The 19,007-nt window shown below is 43.7% G+C and overlaps 2 protein-coding genes across 6 annotated transcripts in view; both read left to right on the forward strand.

Annotated features, from left to right (window-relative positions):
* wu:fb95e10 (nucleolar protein dao-5) overlaps positions 1 to 4,276 on the forward strand; it is a 38,706-nt gene extending 34,430 nt beyond the window's left edge. For both annotated transcript variants that reach the window (XM_034711115.1, XM_034711116.1), the window contains one exon: positions 293 to 4,276. In XM_034711115.1, coding sequence (XP_034567006.1) covers positions 293 to 3,168 — 2,876 coding nt within the window. In that variant the 3' untranslated portion in view covers positions 3,169 to 4,276. The remainder of the gene's footprint in view (positions 1 to 292) is intronic.
* A 10,266-nt stretch (positions 4,277 to 14,542) lies between these two features.
* LOC117832711 (serine/threonine-protein kinase N1-like) overlaps positions 14,543 to 19,007 on the forward strand; it is a 51,097-nt gene continuing 46,632 nt past the window's right edge. Inside the window, exons 1-3 of one of the 4 annotated variants that reach the window (XM_034711951.1) lie at positions 14,543 to 14,816; positions 16,017 to 16,213; positions 16,360 to 16,525. In XM_034711951.1, coding sequence (XP_034567842.1) covers positions 16,499 to 16,525 — 27 coding nt within the window. In that variant the 5' untranslated portion in view covers positions 14,543 to 14,816; positions 16,017 to 16,213; positions 16,360 to 16,498. Of the gene's footprint in view, positions 14,817 to 14,882; positions 14,934 to 15,232; positions 15,365 to 16,016; positions 16,214 to 16,359; positions 16,526 to 19,007 lie in introns of those variants that run through there. The other 3 variants (XM_034711949.1, XM_034711950.1, XM_034711952.1) reach the window with 3 other exon arrangements.

Genomic DNA, 19,007 nt, shown 5'->3' on the forward strand with positions numbered 1-19,007 from the left:
TTTAACAACATAATCAGGATGTAAATCTCAAACTTTAAGATTATGTAGTGTTTTATTGATTCTCTCAACATCAGACATCAAAAAATGTCCATCAGCAACCTCCACGGTCCCTGAACTCTTCCAGACATTAATAAGAAAGACAAACTGTGATATTTAATCTCTTATCTCTAAATCAATATTTTGATCAGTCACTGTGGATTTCTACGTGCCAGATCAGGATTTCCTGAAGCTTATCTTGATGAACTAACTCATATTTATTATTAAACTTCTCCCTGCGGTGTCTTCCCCACAGATGTCACCAAATCAGTCACTGCAGCATCCAAGAAGCCCGCGGACTCCCCCCTCGCTCGCTCCTCTCCTGCAACAAAGTCCGGAAAACCCGAGACCCCCAAATCAGCCTCAAAATCAGACGCCACTGCCAAAAAGCCAGCTCCTGGAAAGGCTGCCGACACGAAGACACCAAACCGCTCCAAAACACAAGACAGCAAGCCCACGCCTTCCAAGGCCCCCAGCTCCAAATCAGCTGCAACCAAGTCCAGTCCCAAGAAAACCATCGGCAGCAGCACTCCGACTCCCGTGAAGCGCGGTCCCAAAGCTGCAGCTGCAGAGCCGGAGAAGGAAATCGCCGCTGCTGTAGCTGCGACTGCGGCTATTGCTGCTGCAGCGTCTGCCATCGCTGGAGCAGAGGAACCAGAACCTGCAGAGGGAGCTGTGAATCCACCAGAGCTGATCTCCGGCCCCACTGAAGAGGGACAAGACAAAGCTGCAGACTTCACTGCACCACAGTTTGAACCAGAAGTGACACCATCACCGATCTTTGAACCAACATCCCCGGTAAGAGAGACATCCCCCCTCGAAGCCCTGACTCAGCCGTTAGCAGACCTGGATCTAGATGCTGAACCAGAATTTGGAGGCTCCGACGTCCAGCTGCCAGCCCAGCTGGGCTTCAAATTCGAGGAGTCTGCCAACAGCTCGGTTCCTTCTCTGGGAACGACTGTCATGTCTCCTCCCTGTTCTCCACCGGGCCCCGTGTCTCCCGTCAGAGAGCCCCAGAACGCCTCCTCTCTGCTGGACATGCATGTTCAGTCTGACCCCTGGGACAGGAACCCGTCCTTCAATGAATCCCACTTCGCCCCCCAGAACTTGGCCAACGTGATGGACTTCCAGACAGAAGAGGAAAAAGGGAACAAAGGACAGTTTGAGGAAACAAGAGAGGAAGAGGACGATGAAGAGGAAGAGGAAGAAGAGAAGGAGAGCCTGTTGATGCCGACTCACACGGCTCCTCCTGCAGGGGCCTTCAGCATGATGACACAACCACAGTCTCTGGGCGCCTCCCTCATGGAGGACTTCACCTCCCGGGACCTGATGTCCCCTCACGAGAAAGAGGAGGCCGTGGAGAAGGCTGATGAGGAGATAAATGAGGATGATGATGAAGAGGAGGACGATGAGGATGAGGAACAGAGGAGACTGGGTCATCTGCCGTCATCCATGATCACCGACATGAGCACGTCTCAGCCGTCTGAGGAGATCCCGGTCCCGTCAGCGTTCGGTGGTTCTGCTGGTTGGCACGGTGACGACCTGCTGTCAGGGATGGACTCTGAGGACGTGAGCAGCTGCACCAGCAGCCGGCAGCACGAGATCTCCGACCTCAGCAGCACCCAGCACGCCGCCATACTGGAAGGCACCCAGAGCTCAGACGCCCTGGTGGACTCGAGCCTCCGGGGCTCCGAGGGAGACGGGAACCTCATGGGTTCCCCCAACGTAGAGACCCTCGCTAATGAGGAAGAGGAGGACGAGGATGAAGAGGATGAGCGGGTGGATGATATGGACCTGAGTTCAGAGAGAGTAGAGGAGCAACACAAAGCCCTCCAGCAGCAGGGACACGAAGAGGAGGAGGATGAAGATGTAGAGATGCACAGTGAAGGAGTGACGGAGAGCTGTGGGAATGTAGACGAAGACGACTTTAACGAAGAGGAGCGACTAGACAACCTGAACCGCTCCGCCCCCCAGCCGTGTGTCCCCCCCACCACCTCCTGGGGCCAGACCAACCCCTTCTCTGACACCTGGGCTCAGCCGGCCTCTCTGCTGACCGTGTCCTCGCCCAGCCCCCTCTCTGACCACGGAGCAGCCGAGTCTGAGACGCCCACCCTGTCTCCTGCTCAGGCCGGTCTGGACAGCGGCGCTCCTTCCTTTGCTCCTCAGACCCACGAGGACAGGAAGAGCTCCGAGCCCGAGGACGCTCAGCCCGGCACTCTCACCGGCGCAGCTCCCGCCACCCACAGCAACAGCGAGACCAGTACGCCAGAGGATCTCCGGGACTACGACAGCAGCTCTGGAGTGGAGTCCCGCTCCGACAAACAGCAGACCCCGGTGCCCGCTGCGGTCCAGCCTGACATGGAGCAGGACCTGGGAATCCACCTGGAAAAGGGTGACGGAGAAGAGGAAGAAGCTGAGACGCTCCCTGCTGACGAGGTCCTAGGAACAGGACCTCCAACCGCTCCCGCCTCCGCCCCGTCCTCCCCCTCCACCTCCGGAGACGAGGCCAGTGACACAGAGGGCGAAATGCAGATCAATGACCCCGACGCTCCTGCAACCATGGAGGGGAGCGCCGGATTTGACAGCCCGCCTCCCGCCCGCAGTCTACCTGCTCTTGATGAGGACGAGGAGTCGGCAGACACGGCGGTCGCAGAGGGCGAGGAGGACGGAGGCGGAGCCACCCCTCAGTCCGCAAACTCGGTGGCGTCTTACGGCTTCGACTGCACCACATCCAACTCCAACGCTCACTCCATGGCCGAGAGCTGCGGGAAGAGCCCGGGCATCTTCTCCCTGGAGAACGAGGAGCAGCTGCCGGAGGAGGCCAAAGACCCCTCCCTCATCAAGGAGCTGACCCTGCCGTCGGCTGCAGCCGCCGCCCACGCCGAGGACCTGCTGGGCAGACCCGTGGACCTGATGCCTTTGGGCCACCCAGGAGAGAACCACCCCAGCCTGGACGAGCACCACTACATGTTCGGGGGGAAGATGGCAGCGGACCACTTGGAGGAGGTCGACCCGTTGGAGCCCGGTCACCACCTCGGAGCCGTGGAATCTGGAGACCCCGGCGACAGCCAGCCTCCGTACTACTCTACCATATGTGATAAGACTGATAGTTTTCTGGCAGGTAATGTATAAGTCCCTCCTATTACCCCTGGAATGCACCTTTTCCCCGCAACCCTCCCCCATTACCTGTTATTTGTTTTCTCTCCAGTTGGGTTAGAAGGCTTAGAAGAAGAAAGGAGAGCAGGAATGTAGGAAAAGATTTTAAAAAATGAACAAAGGAGAAGGAAAAAATGACTGTAGCAATTTTTAATTGAAGCCTCCCTCTTTCATACTGTCCTGGTCGTGGTTACGAGTGTCTGGCTGAAACTCCTTTATGTACAATAGTTACTACCATTTTCTAGTAGAATGTTCTTTTTAAGTAACACTGCATACTCTGTCGCCCCCTGACGGGGTAAAGACTGATTGGTCCGATGTGACTGAGCTTTTACACCGAAAAGAAAAAAAAAAACAGATGGAATGAAATGGACTCATTGTGTATTTATCCTACTGTTTTTACCGAACAAATGTCAATTCTTTTTTGTTTTGTATTTGCTTATTTGTTGTTTTTTTGTTGGTTTTTTTTCTGTGGAAACCTGGTCCTTCCTACCCCGTGTACACACGCTTCATGTTCAGCAGCGCCGCCATAGCGATAGACAAATGCTCTTTTTAAAACTTTGTGTTCTTGTTTGGAGACTTTTAGCTTTTCAAAATAAAGGCTAGATATTAACACGGCTGTTCGGCCCTTACGGATTTGTGGAGGTAGGTATGGGGAGTGTTAGATTGCCGTTGGTGACGTTTTTAATGTGTGCTTCAAGACGTTCTTTGCTCTCTGCATAGGTTGTTGAGGTATATAATGTGCAGTCACGTACAGTATGTGTTTCAGGCATTGGTTTTAAGTGGCTACGCTTCCAGCCTCAGTTAGCTGATGGTTTGTGTTCAGGAACAGATTAACAACTAGCCTTTTTATTTGTGATGAGACCCTGCTATTCCCTCAACACTATCACAATCCAGCTTTATACTCGCTGAAACATTTCATAGTGAGTGTTTGCTTTACTATTTCAACAGTATATTGCATGTTTAACTAACATTAAGACTGTGTAATACCTTGAATTTGAAACAATTCTACACTAGACGTGTTCATAAATGAATGGTTCACACTAGGTTATCTTTCAAAATTCCATTAAAACATCATTGCAAGGCATTTTGTTCCTGTTTCTTATTTTCCCTATGAATCCAGCATGCCCTGAACTTACCGTCCTCGTGTTTAAGTCTCCGTGTCCTCCATGTTTGCACCACTAATTTCCCATGGCGTCTCCTTCTCCTCACCATGGGAATCACCGCCAAACAGGATGTGATGCAACAATCTACAATGGTGTTGTGTCTGCAATGGAATTTTGCTCGTATGGAGGTGGTGTCCCGAATGGTGTCCAAGTGCCCTGTTTATCCAGCATGCTTATTAAGCCCTCAAGACTTTGTCTGATTCCACACCAGCCGACCAGCATCACATTCAGACCGCTCGCTGAGCGAACGGCGCTCACTTAAAGGTACACTGTGGTGGTTTCCTGAGACAAACGTGTGCAGAGTGTTTCCCATGTGTCCTTTTTAGATCTCACAAACCTGTTGAATGTCATTTTGGACCAAACTGTTTCGGACTCCCAAAAACAGCAAACGTTCAAGTTCCCTCCGTCAGTTCCAAACCGAGAGTGACGTTAGCAGCAGATCGGTTTCTAGCTCTATCAGTGAACTGGGCAAGACTTAGGGAGACTCATACATTTATTTATTTATTTATTTATTGCACATATAAAAGAACAAAACAAACATTGCATGTTCAATAACACAAGCCAATATATAACAGATACAATTCAATAATAAAATTAACCACTAACATGTTCTGTGCAGGAGGAGCCACAAAAACCCTCACAGGCTTACAAATATAACAAATCAAAAAAAGATTAAGAGTGATTCATATTTAAAACAATGATGAAAATAAAAGAAGGTAAAGTTAAAAAAACAAACACAAAAGAACAGAATATTAATAAGTTAGGAAAGTGGGGAGATTATGTTGGTAAATATGCATTAAAATACATCATGATAATAATAATAAGACATTTTATTCATATAGCATCTTTTAAAAACATGTTTACAAAGTGCAAGACATAGGGAGTGAAAACACTAAAGCACATGACAAAGGTAAGGAGAGCAAGTAAAAAATAATAATGAAAACATGCAGAAATTAAAAAGTCAGTGATGAGTTCAGAAATAAAGCACATTTTAAAAAGTGTGATTTTAAAAGAGGACAAGGATGTAGCTCGCCTGATCTCCTCTGGCAGGTCATTCCAGAGTGACGGGGCTCTGACCACAAAGACCCGGTCGCCTCTGGTTTTTAACTTCACCCTTGAGAGTTCCAAGAGGGACCTGCCGGAGGATCTCAGGCAGCAGTTGGGGACATACATTTTAAGGCATTCACTTAGACACTCAGGGGCCAGTCCATTTAAGGCTTTAAAAGTGATCAAACACCAGGATCAGAGCACTTCGTCCACTTCCAGATGTTAAAACAACGTGACTCTCTGAAGGCTAAAAAAAGTCCCAATACACAGATATCAATGTTTCCATCCGACTTCCTTAAAATGAGCTGCGTGTTAAAATTGACGTCATCAGCAGGAGTTGCTAGCTTAGCTTCTGTGTCGCTTCTCTTCCCAGTTCCTCAACAAACGTGCCGAGCTGACCTTGATGACCTGTCGGCAATATTGCCGACAAGTACCTCACACAACCAAACTTAAAAAACACAACTATCTTCTTAAAGAACCAGAACCAGAACCACTTCACTAGTACTGGTTATTGCTGTGGGAACTAAAGAAAAGGGGGCGGGGTCAACTGTACGAAACCCCCCCCCCTGGTCCAAAAGCGTGTTACATTTGTTGTCCTGTTTTCACTTCTCATTTATCAACCAACCAGAGACCACAACAGAAACTTCACAAAGTACCTTTAACAGCATCATGTGAACGTTTCCTCTGACGTCATGCTCACCATGGGAAGCTCAAGTGCTAGCATAACGGGTGAATGCTAAGCTAGTTTCTAACATTGCAATTTGATGACCAAATATGTGGAGTCTAATTCGTCATTGGCTCCTCAATCGCAAACCAGCCGACGTGAAATCTGCATCTGAGCGTCCCGCACTGAGCATGACGACACGGCCAACAACATGTGAGTTTGGCCGATCGGCAGGAAACGCCACACACCCATCAAGGTTTTATACGAAGCGCTCAAACCGGGCGCTGGGTGAACCTCCATCTTTTTAAAGACCACATGAAAACATCTGAATGCTGAAGCTCGAGAGGACCAAACACTTTGTTCCCTTTCATGCTCTGACCCGTCTGCTCCTCCTCATCCTCCCGGCATGAAATAAAAACACTCCAGACCCCTTAGGTAGATTTCTAGACCTTTAAAATATCAGACCCTGAAAGTCCAGTACAGGCTCCTGTTAAAGCCCCCTTTAGCAGAACTCTTCCACTTTACTTCAGGTTTGATCTTTCTTTCAGTTTGTTTCTGTCGTTCTCTCCTTCATGTCTTCATTTCTCCCTGAAACACGTCGTCTGTATCGTACGGTGTAAGATGAATCCGATGTCTTGCATGTGATCTGACACATTCACAGAGGACCAAGCAGCAGATCTGAGTGTGCCACCACAGATTATGTTTTAAGGATGAAGAGGTGGAGTGAAAGGAAAGTCAACTTCAGAGAGAAAACATAAAGCAGTTTGACCTCCATGTTTTCTTCTTGTTTCCTGCTCTGCAGAAACAGATTGAAGTTCTCCCGTGTCAAAGGTGTCACTTTATTTTGAGAGTCCCGTTCTTTTCCCCGTTGCACCTCCGCCCTCTTGTCCAGTGTCTCCTGAACCCTTCCTGGTCCTTGTCGTTGTTTCACCCGTTCTGTTGGATGCATGCACCTCTAACGGACGCACCAAGTGATCTTGACTGTCTCACAGGAGACACGAAGATGGGTGCAGCAGCAGCCGCTCAAGACCACATGCTGGGAGCCCACTCACAAGAAGACAACCAGAACCAGAACCACTCCACCGCCGTCCCGATAGCCAACGGCCACTACTTGGCTTTGGTCCCGGGCAACAGGAGGCCCATTGACCGGACTCTGGAGGCACATTTCGCGAAGATGGCGATCCCCCCTCCTCCTTACGTAGAGGCCGGCGTTGACAGTCGCAGCAGCGGAGAACAGCTGAGGAAGCTGGAGCAGCACCAAGAGAAGCTGAAAGAGATGCAGCACCGCCAGGACCAGGAGAGGCAGAAGAGGCAGTGGCTGGAGGAGGAGCGTCTGAGGTTGGAGCAGCAGAAGCAGCTGGAGAAGCAGCGCAGGGAGCTCCTCCAGCTGCAGCTCCAGCAGCAGCAGCATGAGCACCGGCAGCGCAGGCAGGTCCTGCAGTGGCAGCTCGAGTTAGAGCAGCAGTACCGCATGCAGCAGAAACAGATCCAGCAGCAGCAGCAGCTCAGGAGGAGCCCCACGGGAGTCATGGTGTCCCCGTCCTCGGGGCTCTGCACCATCTACGAGGCCATGGAGACCAGCGACGAGGAAGACGAGGCCCGAGGTGGGCAGAACAGGAACACGCAGCTGGTGGGGAGGAGGGTCACGTCTTCTCACATCGTCTCGCAGGACTTCCAGAGGCAGCTGCGTCCCATTCCCCCTCAGGAGCTGGAGTGGAACAAGAAGGTGGACATGGTGCAGCAGCTCATCAACCAGACCCTCATGCTGTCTGGAGACGGAGGCTGCCCTCCTCTGCTGCTCCTCCCTGTGGGGTCAGGTGGGACCTTGAGCCCCCTGGAGAGCAGCATGTGGCCCAACATGCTGCCCCAGTTCAGCCCTCCTGCTGCCACAGTCACCTCCGTCAGCAGCTACTCCCCCGACGGCCAGGGCAGCACTCCGCCTGGAGACTGGACCGTGGTGGAGGTGGAGACCCAACACTGATCAACAAATCAATAAATGAAGTTCAGATACTGTTCATCGTTTAGGGGGATAGGCTTGGGCACTTTCTGGTGGAGAGTTAGCAGAGGGGGAGAATATCAGTCTCATGTTGGAACAGTTCAATTTAAGCATGAGTCAGCAGCCAACACGATTAGCTTAGCATAAAGACTGGAAACAGAGAGAGCTAGCATGGCTCTGTCCTTAAGAAACAAACAACAACAAAGTCTGCACGCTAACTTTTCTCAAACTCACTTATCTCTTTCTTCTTTAACAGACGTTCACTCCAAGGTGTTTGTTTCTGTCTGTTACTTTTGGTATCAACAATCTAAAAACATAGACGTACTGTAGTCCCAGTGGTTTCTGAAGACTCATTCTGAAGCCCAAAGATGGCGATGGCCATTTTGGAATTGCTGACTCCAATTAACTTTTGTTTACGGGGCAGAGAGGTGGAGCTGAGAGCTTAGCTTTACTGCCATACAATCAGCTACAGGGTCCATCTGATTCCACCAGATCCGTCTCTGATCCGTCACAGCTCTGGATCTGATCGGTTTCTATTCTAGTCAATGTGTTAACTTCCACTGGATCCGCTCCGTTGCGTTCCTGCTGCGTCTCTGATCCGGCAGGTCTGAGTCCTCCGGATCAGATACACAAGACTTCTATTGTTCCCGGATGCCGGAGCACGACGCATCAATCTCAACAGAGCAGATGGAGCGGGACAGGAAGTCAGGTTTCACCAAAACAAAATGAAAACATCCGGTTAATTTTCAGAATAAAACACTCTGTGTTATCACCAGATCGTATTTCACTTAACTACAACAACAAACCAAAGTCATGATGAGCGGAGCCAGGCCTGGAGTCAACAGGTCAGAGGTTTTCAGAGGACCAGAAAGACAACATGGATGAGGAGAGGAGGAGGAGGAGAAGCCTTGATTCAGGGATTACAGAAAGGAAAACCTCGGTCACATGACTCCAGCTGTCCGGAGGTCCTGAGCCAGACCGGACACGGATCTGGTGGAAGTCCGACTTAAACCTTCATAAATTCAAAACCAATGAGTTAGGAAAACAATCCAACCCCCATGGCTTTTAGAGGGAGCCTCAAGTGGACACTCGAGGAACTGCAGGTTTTTTTTGCACCTCTGCACTGCCTCCATTTTCCACAAGAGGTCGCTGCTTGCCTCAGACGAGCTTTAAGAAGCCGTCTTTTTAGTGAGTCTCATTTTTGGACAGAGCTTTGCTCACTGTTAACTGTTTCCTGTCTTTATGCTAAGCTAGGATAAAAAGCTAATGGCTGTAGAGTTCTGTGTACTTTAGAGAGACTGGTATAAATCCCATCACACTCTTCACTCTGCCAGGAAGCGAATATATTTAAATCATGATGTCAAAATGTTATTTCAAACATGCAAACACTAACAGACTGAACTTCAGACTCTTATTAACATTAGAGGAAACTTTACTTCAGGCACTTCTATATGCAGCCGTATCTAAAGCCATACAGGGACTCTCTAAGGATGAGCAGCTCCTCATGTGATCACAGAGACCGGCTGCAGACTGATCTGAGATCACTACTGTTTGTTCTCATGTGGACAAACTCTCTGTAGATGCACCTTGTCATTGATTTCTGTCACCCTGTCACAAAGCTGAACCTCTCATTAGAGCATGTCTCCATAACCAGAAGCACTTAACTAGCACTCCTCAGCCTTCTAGCACTGATACGCACTGTCACCGCTTCACACACACTCCACTGTGTCGTCCTGTAGGAAAAAACTGAGACCGAATATCGGTCACACTCTCAGAGGAGAGACTGAGCTATGACAAATTGCACTTGTTCTTCTTCTATTTGATGTTAAGGTTTTATATATGTGTGTGTGTGTGTGTGTGTGTGTGTGTGTGTGTGTGTGTGTGTGTGTGCAGGTAAGTCAGGTTTAGATTCTCGTGGACTTTGATTGTTGTGTGAAAATCCCTCCATGTAGATGATGCCGTGTTTTACCCCTCGACCCCCCCAGCTCGCCTCTCCCCTCGTGTGCGGCGGGTCTGCGGTTTGTAAAGGTCTCTGACTTCAGCGGACAACAACGTTTTCAGGGACTTAATAGAATCATCAGTCATGGAGGAGGAGGAGGAGGAGGAGGAGGAGGAGGAGGAGGAGGGCGTGAGAGAGGAGAAGAAGGCCGTCCTTGTTGAGGGAGAGAGAGAGAGAGAGGGTGCTGGGCCCGTGGGGGTGAGGGTGCACACGGGGGAGGTGGGGGTGTATCGTTGTTGTCTCCCTTCTCACATTCCAAAGTTGTAACCTCATTTCCTGGGTCGGCCGGGTTTCAGGGAGTATCCGGGGCTACCGATGATGTCATGCACGGTGGGGGAGAGAGAGGAGACAATGCACTGCTCTGACAGGGCAACTATGGGCTGTGTGTGTGTGTGTGTGTGTGTATGCAAGTGTGTGTGTGTGTGTGTGTCTTGTTCCTCCCTCGTTGTATATTTCTGCTCTGCTTTGTGATTTGTGCAATATTTCAGAATAACTTTAAGATATCAGAATAATCTCTAATGCTAATATGTAATTCTGTCTTCTTGGTGTGATTTGAATCGTGGCGTTAAAGCACCTGTGTCTTCCTCTTTGTGTCTGTGATGAGAGCGAGGTCAGTCTGAGAGCATGGCGCCACCTGCTGGCTGCACAGCTACAACACTAACCCTCTTTTGTATCCAGATCTATTAAAAGTTGACTTTTCTGCACTGCGATGATAAAAAGCACACTTTTCTATGATTCCAGAGATTACACTAAATCAGTATTTAAGACTTTAACTGCAGCATGTACAAATATATAGTTTTCTAATCCAGTTTGTACTCTGCATGATTTATTAAACCTGTGTGCAAACAGTCAAAGCAGCTGCTCCTGCTTCTGTCGGCTGCTATATACAATCATATCTCAGAGTTTTTATGACCTTTGACCTTCCATATGAGCCGAGCTGATTAATGCATGCATTTCTAAGAGTGGATTTCTATGTGCACCTTCACTGTTCTAGAGTCTTCAGTGCCTCAGATTCCTTATATCCATATTTTTGTGCAACTTTGCAACCATTTTCATATAATAGGAAACAATACAAATTTAAGTGTTGACATTTTTAATATTTACATATTTGTGTTGTGAATGTTTGCCGTCACCTTCTTTTGTATGGCAGAAGCTCTCTGTGCTGTGGTTGAGCCGGTGAGCGGGTCAGTCTCAGTTTGATATGTGAAGAATCACCGAACGTGAAATAAAGCTGCTTCAGATCTGATCATTGTTTGTGTTGGTGTTCTTACTTCAGAGTGTTGATGTGCATGAAAACAGAGAGAGGGAGAGAGAGAGAGAGAGAGAGAGAGGGTCTACAAGTTTCTCTAAAATCTATCTTTTAGATTTAAGATGATTTTATTGGTGTTTAAATCTCTTAATGGTCTCAATCCTTCTTATTAATCAGATGCATCATATGAGCCAGTCAGAGCCCTCAGGTCTTCAGGTGGTCAAGTCAACTTTATTTATATAGCACATTTAAAAACAACCAGTGTTGTCCAAAGTGCTTTACAAAGTAAAAAGTAAAAATTACATGAAGACAACAATAAACAACAACATAACAGGATATTAATGTCCTCTTCATGAGGAGAAGGCCAAAGAGAATAGATGGGTCTTCAACAAAGATTTAAAACATTCATCAGAGGGGGGCCGATCTTAATTGGAGTGGCAAGCCATTCCAGAGCTTTGGGGGCCGCTGCTGCAAAGGCTCGGTCTCCCCGGGTTTTAAGGCGACTTTTAGGCACATCCAGGAGCAGCTGGTTTGTTGACCTCAGTGCTCGGGTTGGGTTGTGAGCATGGAGAAGATCAGCCAAGTAGGATGGTGCCAATCCATTTAGGGCCTTGTATGTTAAAAGTGCAACTTTAAAATCAATCCTGTGACAGACTGGGAGCCAGTGGAGAGCACGCAGCACAGGTGTGATGTGCTCCCTCTTTTTCCTGCCAGTCAGGAGGCGAGCTGCCGCATTCTGTACAAGCTGCAGGCGCTGAATAGACGCCATGTCTAAGCCCACATACAAAGAATTACAATAATCAAGCCTAGCCGTAATAAAGGCGTGTACAACTCTCTCTAGATCCCTAGGAGGGAGATATGCCTTCACCTTCACTATGAGTCTCAGCTGGAAGAAGCTGGACTGAACCACAGAAGAGATTTGTTTCCTAAATTTGAAGGCACTGTCAAAATGAACTCCAAGGCTCTTTACAGAGGAGTGAACATTGGTGGACATGTAATGTACCAAAAGTTAGAACAGAGATCTACATCAAAGAATCGACATCTTAAAAGCAAACTCAAGACCGACCTTTTATAGTAACTCTTTAAACTGAGTCTTAGTCCTTCTTACTTTATTTATTCATCTATTTATTATCTACTTAAAATTGTATTCACTGTCTTATTTTAAATTAATATAGACACATAATATGTATTCAGTTATTTTTGTATTATTTCTATATTATTATTTCATTGTTTTATTTTTTGTATTAATTTGATCTTATCATTTTAAGGTTTTGGTTTTTACAGATTACTTCTCAGCATTTTAATATTTTATTCTGTTTTACTTTTAGTGTAGCATCTTAGTTTTTTTTACTGGTTTAATATTTTAGTGTTCTTATTAATTCATTTGATTTTGGTGGGTTTAATTTCTTGTGTTGAGTTTTAACATTTTAATTTTCCTCCAGTGTTTCCTCAGTTTGTTCAGCAACTTATTTTTTCTTTTTCATTTATTTATTTTTATTTGTATTATTAAATTTCTCTTTATTATTATTATTATTATTATTATTATTATTATTATTATTTGCATATCGTCTGTTCTTCAGTTTACACATGGATTGTGGGTTGGGATTGGGATTTTGGGGGTCTTCTTATTTTTATTTTTAAAATTCATTCTGTTTTTATTATTTTATGTACAGCACTTTGTGTTACAACATCATTGTATGAAAATCACTTTACAAATAAACTCAGATTGATGGATTGATTTTAGAAGTGGATCGGATGAAGTTCCTTGAAGGAGGTAATCCAAGAAAATCACCAAATTTACTTGATTTTTCTCCCATAATGTCGGACTTCCTGTTGAGATTTCACCATGAAGTTAAGAGACCTTTTTTTAAGTCTCAGGAAGGCGGATCTGTGCGCCAAATTTCATCCCTCTAGGTGTAACCGGCTCCAGGGGCTGTACTGTTGAAAACCATTAGGAGGCGCTACCATCCGGACGACTTCATGCATATTAAAGTCTAAGCTTTATTTCCTGCTTCACCTGACATGACAAGATGAGAAAGTGACTTATAGAAGTACTACATGTTGTTATTTAACTGACATGTCATGCATGAAAGGTGAAGGTGTTCAGCCCAGATGGAGAGACACACACCGACAACAACAACAACAACAACAACAACAACAACAACAACAACAACAACAACGAAAGAATGATCACCAGAGACACTGAAACAAACAGCACTCACAGTTTTTCCAGTTCACTCTGATGTAAAGTTAATTCATTAAAGAAAAGTGATACAGACATGTTAAGATTACTTCAGTTAACTTCTGACATATTTGATTTTATCATGCACATATTTAATTGTTTCAAAGTCTGAAAAGCGACGTCATCATCCAGGTAAAAACAGCAGCTTTTACTCAGATGTGAGATCAACACAAGGTAAGTGTGCTGAAAGACAGGATGAGCACTTCAGTGAAGATACCCGCCCCACTACGCCCTCTACTGATGAGTTTATTTACAGTCTATGCTCCTGATGTCCCCCAAACCCTGAGACAGAAAGGACAGGTGGGGAGCGAGAACCAGCACACCTGAGGTTATCAAGTGGGCTCCAACCTTCCAGAGCAACTCCAACCAAGAAGAGTCTGCAGCTAGATATTAGAAGAAGACAAGGGAGGCAGGGTCAAGATGAGATCCTGGTGTAGTTATATCAGCAGCTTTCATTTCACATTTCACATCCAAACCCTGAGGTACGTTGATCAATAAGAGACTGACTCACAGCTTAGAAAGAGAGTTTCTGAGTTTTAAAAAGAGCATGTTCTTATCTCAGCTCTTCAGGACATCTTCATGTTTTACTTTGACTTTATTATAACCTGCAGAAGACCAAAGAAGAAGACAATATTAATATATTTTACACAGGAAGCCTAAGACTCAAAGAACATGTAGCTTAAGTTAAAGTTACTTCAGGTGTTAAACTCTCAGCTACAAACTTGATTTAAAAGAATCAGTACTTTTGTTTTATTCCAGCATAAACAGAATTTAAGCAAAGAGCAGTGCACAAAGTCACCAGCAGGGGGCGCCATTGCATTCTCATTGAATAAAGACGTGCAGGGAATAACTTTATACATGAGAATGACCTCTGTGGTGTTTTATATTTATATTTATATCACTGTAAGCAGAATTTGCACTTTTAAATGATTACCTGGGTTCAACAAGCTTCATCATTAAGTGACCCTGCCTCAGGTTTTTCATTAAGGTGTGATTATGTCATTATAGGAGAGGAAAACATTGAATTAATGCTCCTTTTTCAGGATATTTCACATTTTCTCATCCCTTTACATGTTTATTATCATGCATATGTCCTTTAGTAAATAATAAGGCTTACAGTGATGGGTTTCATTTAATAAATTACATTAATTTTCGTAGTTAGTCTTCTAAAAAGGCCAAAATGCTGCTCAGTGATCAACAGGTCTCAGGTTGAAGCAGGAGGGCGCTCTGCTGCTGCTGCTGCTGCAGAGATCTGCGCACTCAGGTGAGTCAAGCTCCAAACAAAGAGCACACACCGGAAGTGAGGTGATGGTTTCAAAATAAGAGCACACAGAAAACAAAGAAAATAGACTAATGGTAGTCATTAGAGCAGAGATGAAGGGTAAATATTCACTTAAAATTTGTTTTAATTCTACAAATATTCATAAAAGTCTATACACTGTAGCTATAGTTAAAAAAAAAGGTAATTTAATGCTCAAATTTTTATGTGTCTGGCCTTACAATTCCACTTTATCAAGTAAATTCTCACCAAAGCAACAATGTGTGGACCTGGAAATTAAACTAACAAACATTTAAGCTCTTTAAACTCTTCATTTCTGTAATATTATATATATTCAGTGTCAGGGCTGCTCTGTGTGTGAGGCCTGCTGAGTTTAAGTGTTTAAATAACGACCGTTAGCTGAATTACCCGGATGTTAGCTTACAACGAACCTCACAAATCCTCCTTAAAACTATTATCTGTAGTTAATCTGTCAGTTAGACGTATTGTTACTTCATTAAAGTTTGTTTTTTGGGGCCTTTGTGGACAATGCAGTAAGTATTTTCTCATACTACAACCCTGTTATCTTAATCTGTGGGTAACTGTAGGCTAACTGTAGGCTAACTGCTTCAACAGTAGGCTACATGCTAACACCGGCTGTCTATTAACGCTGAAATGGGAATCCTCCATTATTTTATAAAAGAGGATAAGGGCCACTGAAAATAAATTATACATATATATATATTTTTTTTTTTTTTTTACAGAATTCTGACTTTAATCCACTGAAAAAAAATTTAAGGTCTAATATATTTTTTTTATTTTTTTTATTATTATTATTATTAATATTAAAATCAATATTATTATTATTATTATTATGAGAAAAACTAAGAATTCAGATTTTTTTCTCAGAACAAAAACAGAAAAAAAATACATTGGACCCTCATTTATTGTTTTTTTCAGTGGCCCTAATCCTTTTCCGTAGGTATATAGCCGGTAATTATTCATTTACCTATTCGGTTTAATACAATACTTATCTTCACATTAAAATCGTTAGTTTTACCTCTACACACTATGACCAGCTTTATTTTGAAACTCTGAACCGGATGTTGTGTCTCATAAACGCACAGCCTTCACTTTGAGCCCTCCTCCTCCTCCTCCTCCTCTTCCTCCTCTTCCTCCTCCTCCTCATCTCTCACCGGCTCTCAGCTTTCCTCAGAGCCGAGCCAGGGTGCACCGCCGCGGGGGAAACATGGTCTCAGAGTCCGGCGCTGAGTCCTGGAGGGTTTCCGGTTTCCTTTAAAGTGGTTTTCACCCTGATGATGAGAACTCAGTCTGCTGCTGCAGCGGATCCCAGACTACAACAGGTCAGACTGCACTGCGTGATGCGGATCAGAGTCCAAGAGGTGATGGTCTCCTCCTCCTCCTCCTCCTCCTCTCTGTAGCCTCCAAACGCCTCTGTGCTCACATTTTAGTCCTCAGCTGCACCCACCTGCACCTCCACCTGCACCTCCACCTGGACTATAAAGTGTCTGTTTCTGTCCACCAACAGGACCTCCAGGGCCGGACTGTCTCTATCAAAGCCAGGAGGATCTCAGCTGGTGTTCCTACAATGATCTGACTGCAGAAAGTCAGGAACCCTCTCTGAGAGCAGTCTGCTTCTGGCCTCTGAACCTCACTGAGAGCTGCACATGATGGCCAACAACAACGAGCTACAAGTGAGTTCACCAACTCTGCTTCCTTCTATTCAGAGTGTTTCTAATATTATAGAAAGTTTATAGAAAGTTTATAGAAAGTTTATATTTGATGTGCATGTTGGAGCTGAGAGCAGGATCCCATCAGAACAACACCAGATTTAACATTGATGGTTGTTTTTAATGACCTTGATGGTATCTGTGATGACAGGAGGAAAAGTGATGCATCGTCACATTTTCATTATGTTGGTTTTTTTTTTGCAAAGACTGATAAATTTACAGAACATGAAATATCATTTCTCCACATACAGCTCCAAAATATTAAAACATGTTATTAAGTTACTTTTTATCACATTTAGAGCAATACTTGACCTTTTTAACATTTATTTTTCATGCCACCAATATATTTAAGATAGTAATACTGTTAACTCTTTATCTAAATGTTAAATCTAAATCTAAATGTTAAATATAAATATAAATGTTAAATATAAATATAAATATAAATGTTAAATATAAATATAAATATAAATATTAAAATAAACCTAAATCTAAATGTTAAATATAAATATAAATGTTAAATATAAAAATAAACCTAAATATAAATGTTAAATATAAATATAAATATTAAATATAAAAATAATCCTAAATCTAAATGTTAAATCTAAATCTAAATGTGAAATAAAAATAGAAATAGAAATAGAAATGTTAAATATAAATCTAAATGTTAAATATAAAAATAAACCTAAATATAAATGTTGAATATAAATATAAATGCTAAATCTAAATGTTATAATAAATCTAAATCTAAATGTTAAATATAAATATAAACCTAAATGTTCAACATTAAATCTAAATCTTAAATCTAAATATAAATGTTAAATATATATCTAAATCTAAACGTTAAATCTAAATGTTAAATGTTAAATCTAAATGTTAAATCTAAATCTAAATGTTAAATCTAAATGTTGAATCTACATCAAAATGTTAAATCTAAATGTTAAATCTAAATCTAAATGTTCATAGATGAATATAAATGTTAAATCTAAATGTTGAATCTAAATCTAAATGTTAAATCTGAATCTAAATGTTAAATCTAATTGTTGAATCTACATCAAAATGTTAAATCTAAATGTTAAATCTAAATGTTAAATCTAAATGTTAAATCTAAATCTAAATGTTCATAGATGAATATAAATGTTAAATCTAAATATTGAATCTAAATCTAAATGTTAAATCTAGATATAAATGTTAAAACTAAATGTTAAATCTAAATTTAAGTGTTAAATCTAAATCCAAAAGTTAAATATATATCTAAATCTAAATCTAAATGTTAAATCTAAATCTAAATGTTATTAACATATAAAAAATGTTAAATCTAAATGTTAGATGTTAAATGTAAATGTTAAATGTTGCTCTGTGATCCTTAATATTTAGCTGATATGCAGATGCAAACTGCTGCTGAGCAGAAATACTAAAATCAAAGCTTCTTAAAGGGAAACAGACTTAGCAATAGCAGCTTAGCTTGTCCGTATTATAGACTGGGTCCGTTCTGTCTCTTTAAAGTGACTTTTAAAAATTGACTTTACATTTTTATGATGTTTTGGAGCTAAATATGGAGAACTGTATCTTTTATTTTCAGTGTGCACAACTTTACAAACGGCGCCCCACAGAAGTATGCTAGTTTTAAGTCCCTGGATTGGGTCGACTACAGTTCCCATGATGCAATGCACATCTTGCAAAACACTCTCCTTGCCTGGTCTCATTCGAGGTCCACATACCTCACTTGTTTCCCAGTTTGTTTTGAAAGTTGCCGCGTGATATTGACAGATAGAGTCTGCACAGAGAGATATTTGAAAGAGGAGCATGCAGTCGTTTCTTCCTGCAGGAGAACTGGTTCTTCGTTCCTGCAGATAATCCTCTACAACCGGTAAACTGACCTCCAGTGTGTGACACGCTGCTCGCCCTCAGGCGAAGTCAGGGGTGAGTCATGGAAGGTGTTTCGTAGTGTAGCAGCCTCGGGTCTGGTTTGGAGGTGTTGGGTTACCGGTACTCCAGGATGTGGTGGAGCGGGGTTTTAAAATTTAAAGGAGGCCGGTTCAGCTCGGCTCATGTCAGGAGAGAAACCTGTGTGGTTAAAATAATACAGTGGATACTTTACAACTGAAAAATGATCCCAATAAATGAACATTTTTATGACCTTAAGTGAATAAAAACCACGTCAGCTCTGCAGCTGAATGAAGACCGTGATGTGTGACTACATAACCACTAACACTTCCTGTCTCTCCTTAAAGAGAGCGGCTCTCAGAGATCCCTCGTTCCCTCAGAACTCAGTCGCTCAGGATCTCTCTGCCGCTGAATCACCCGTTGATTTGTTGTGAGTAAACTCCGGCTTCCTTGTTGACCTTTATTTGTTTCCATGAACTGGGACGGAGCTTCTGGGAAAGCTGTGCCGTGGAGTCCACCGCTCCGGCCCCCGTGTGCAGCGTCTCCACAGCTGATGAATCCT

The sequence above is a fragment of the Notolabrus celidotus genome, chromosome 20 (assembly GCF_009762535.1).
Source record: "Notolabrus celidotus isolate fNotCel1 chromosome 20, fNotCel1.pri, whole genome shotgun sequence".
Lineage (NCBI taxonomy): Eukaryota > Metazoa > Chordata > Actinopteri > Labriformes > Labridae > Notolabrus > Notolabrus celidotus.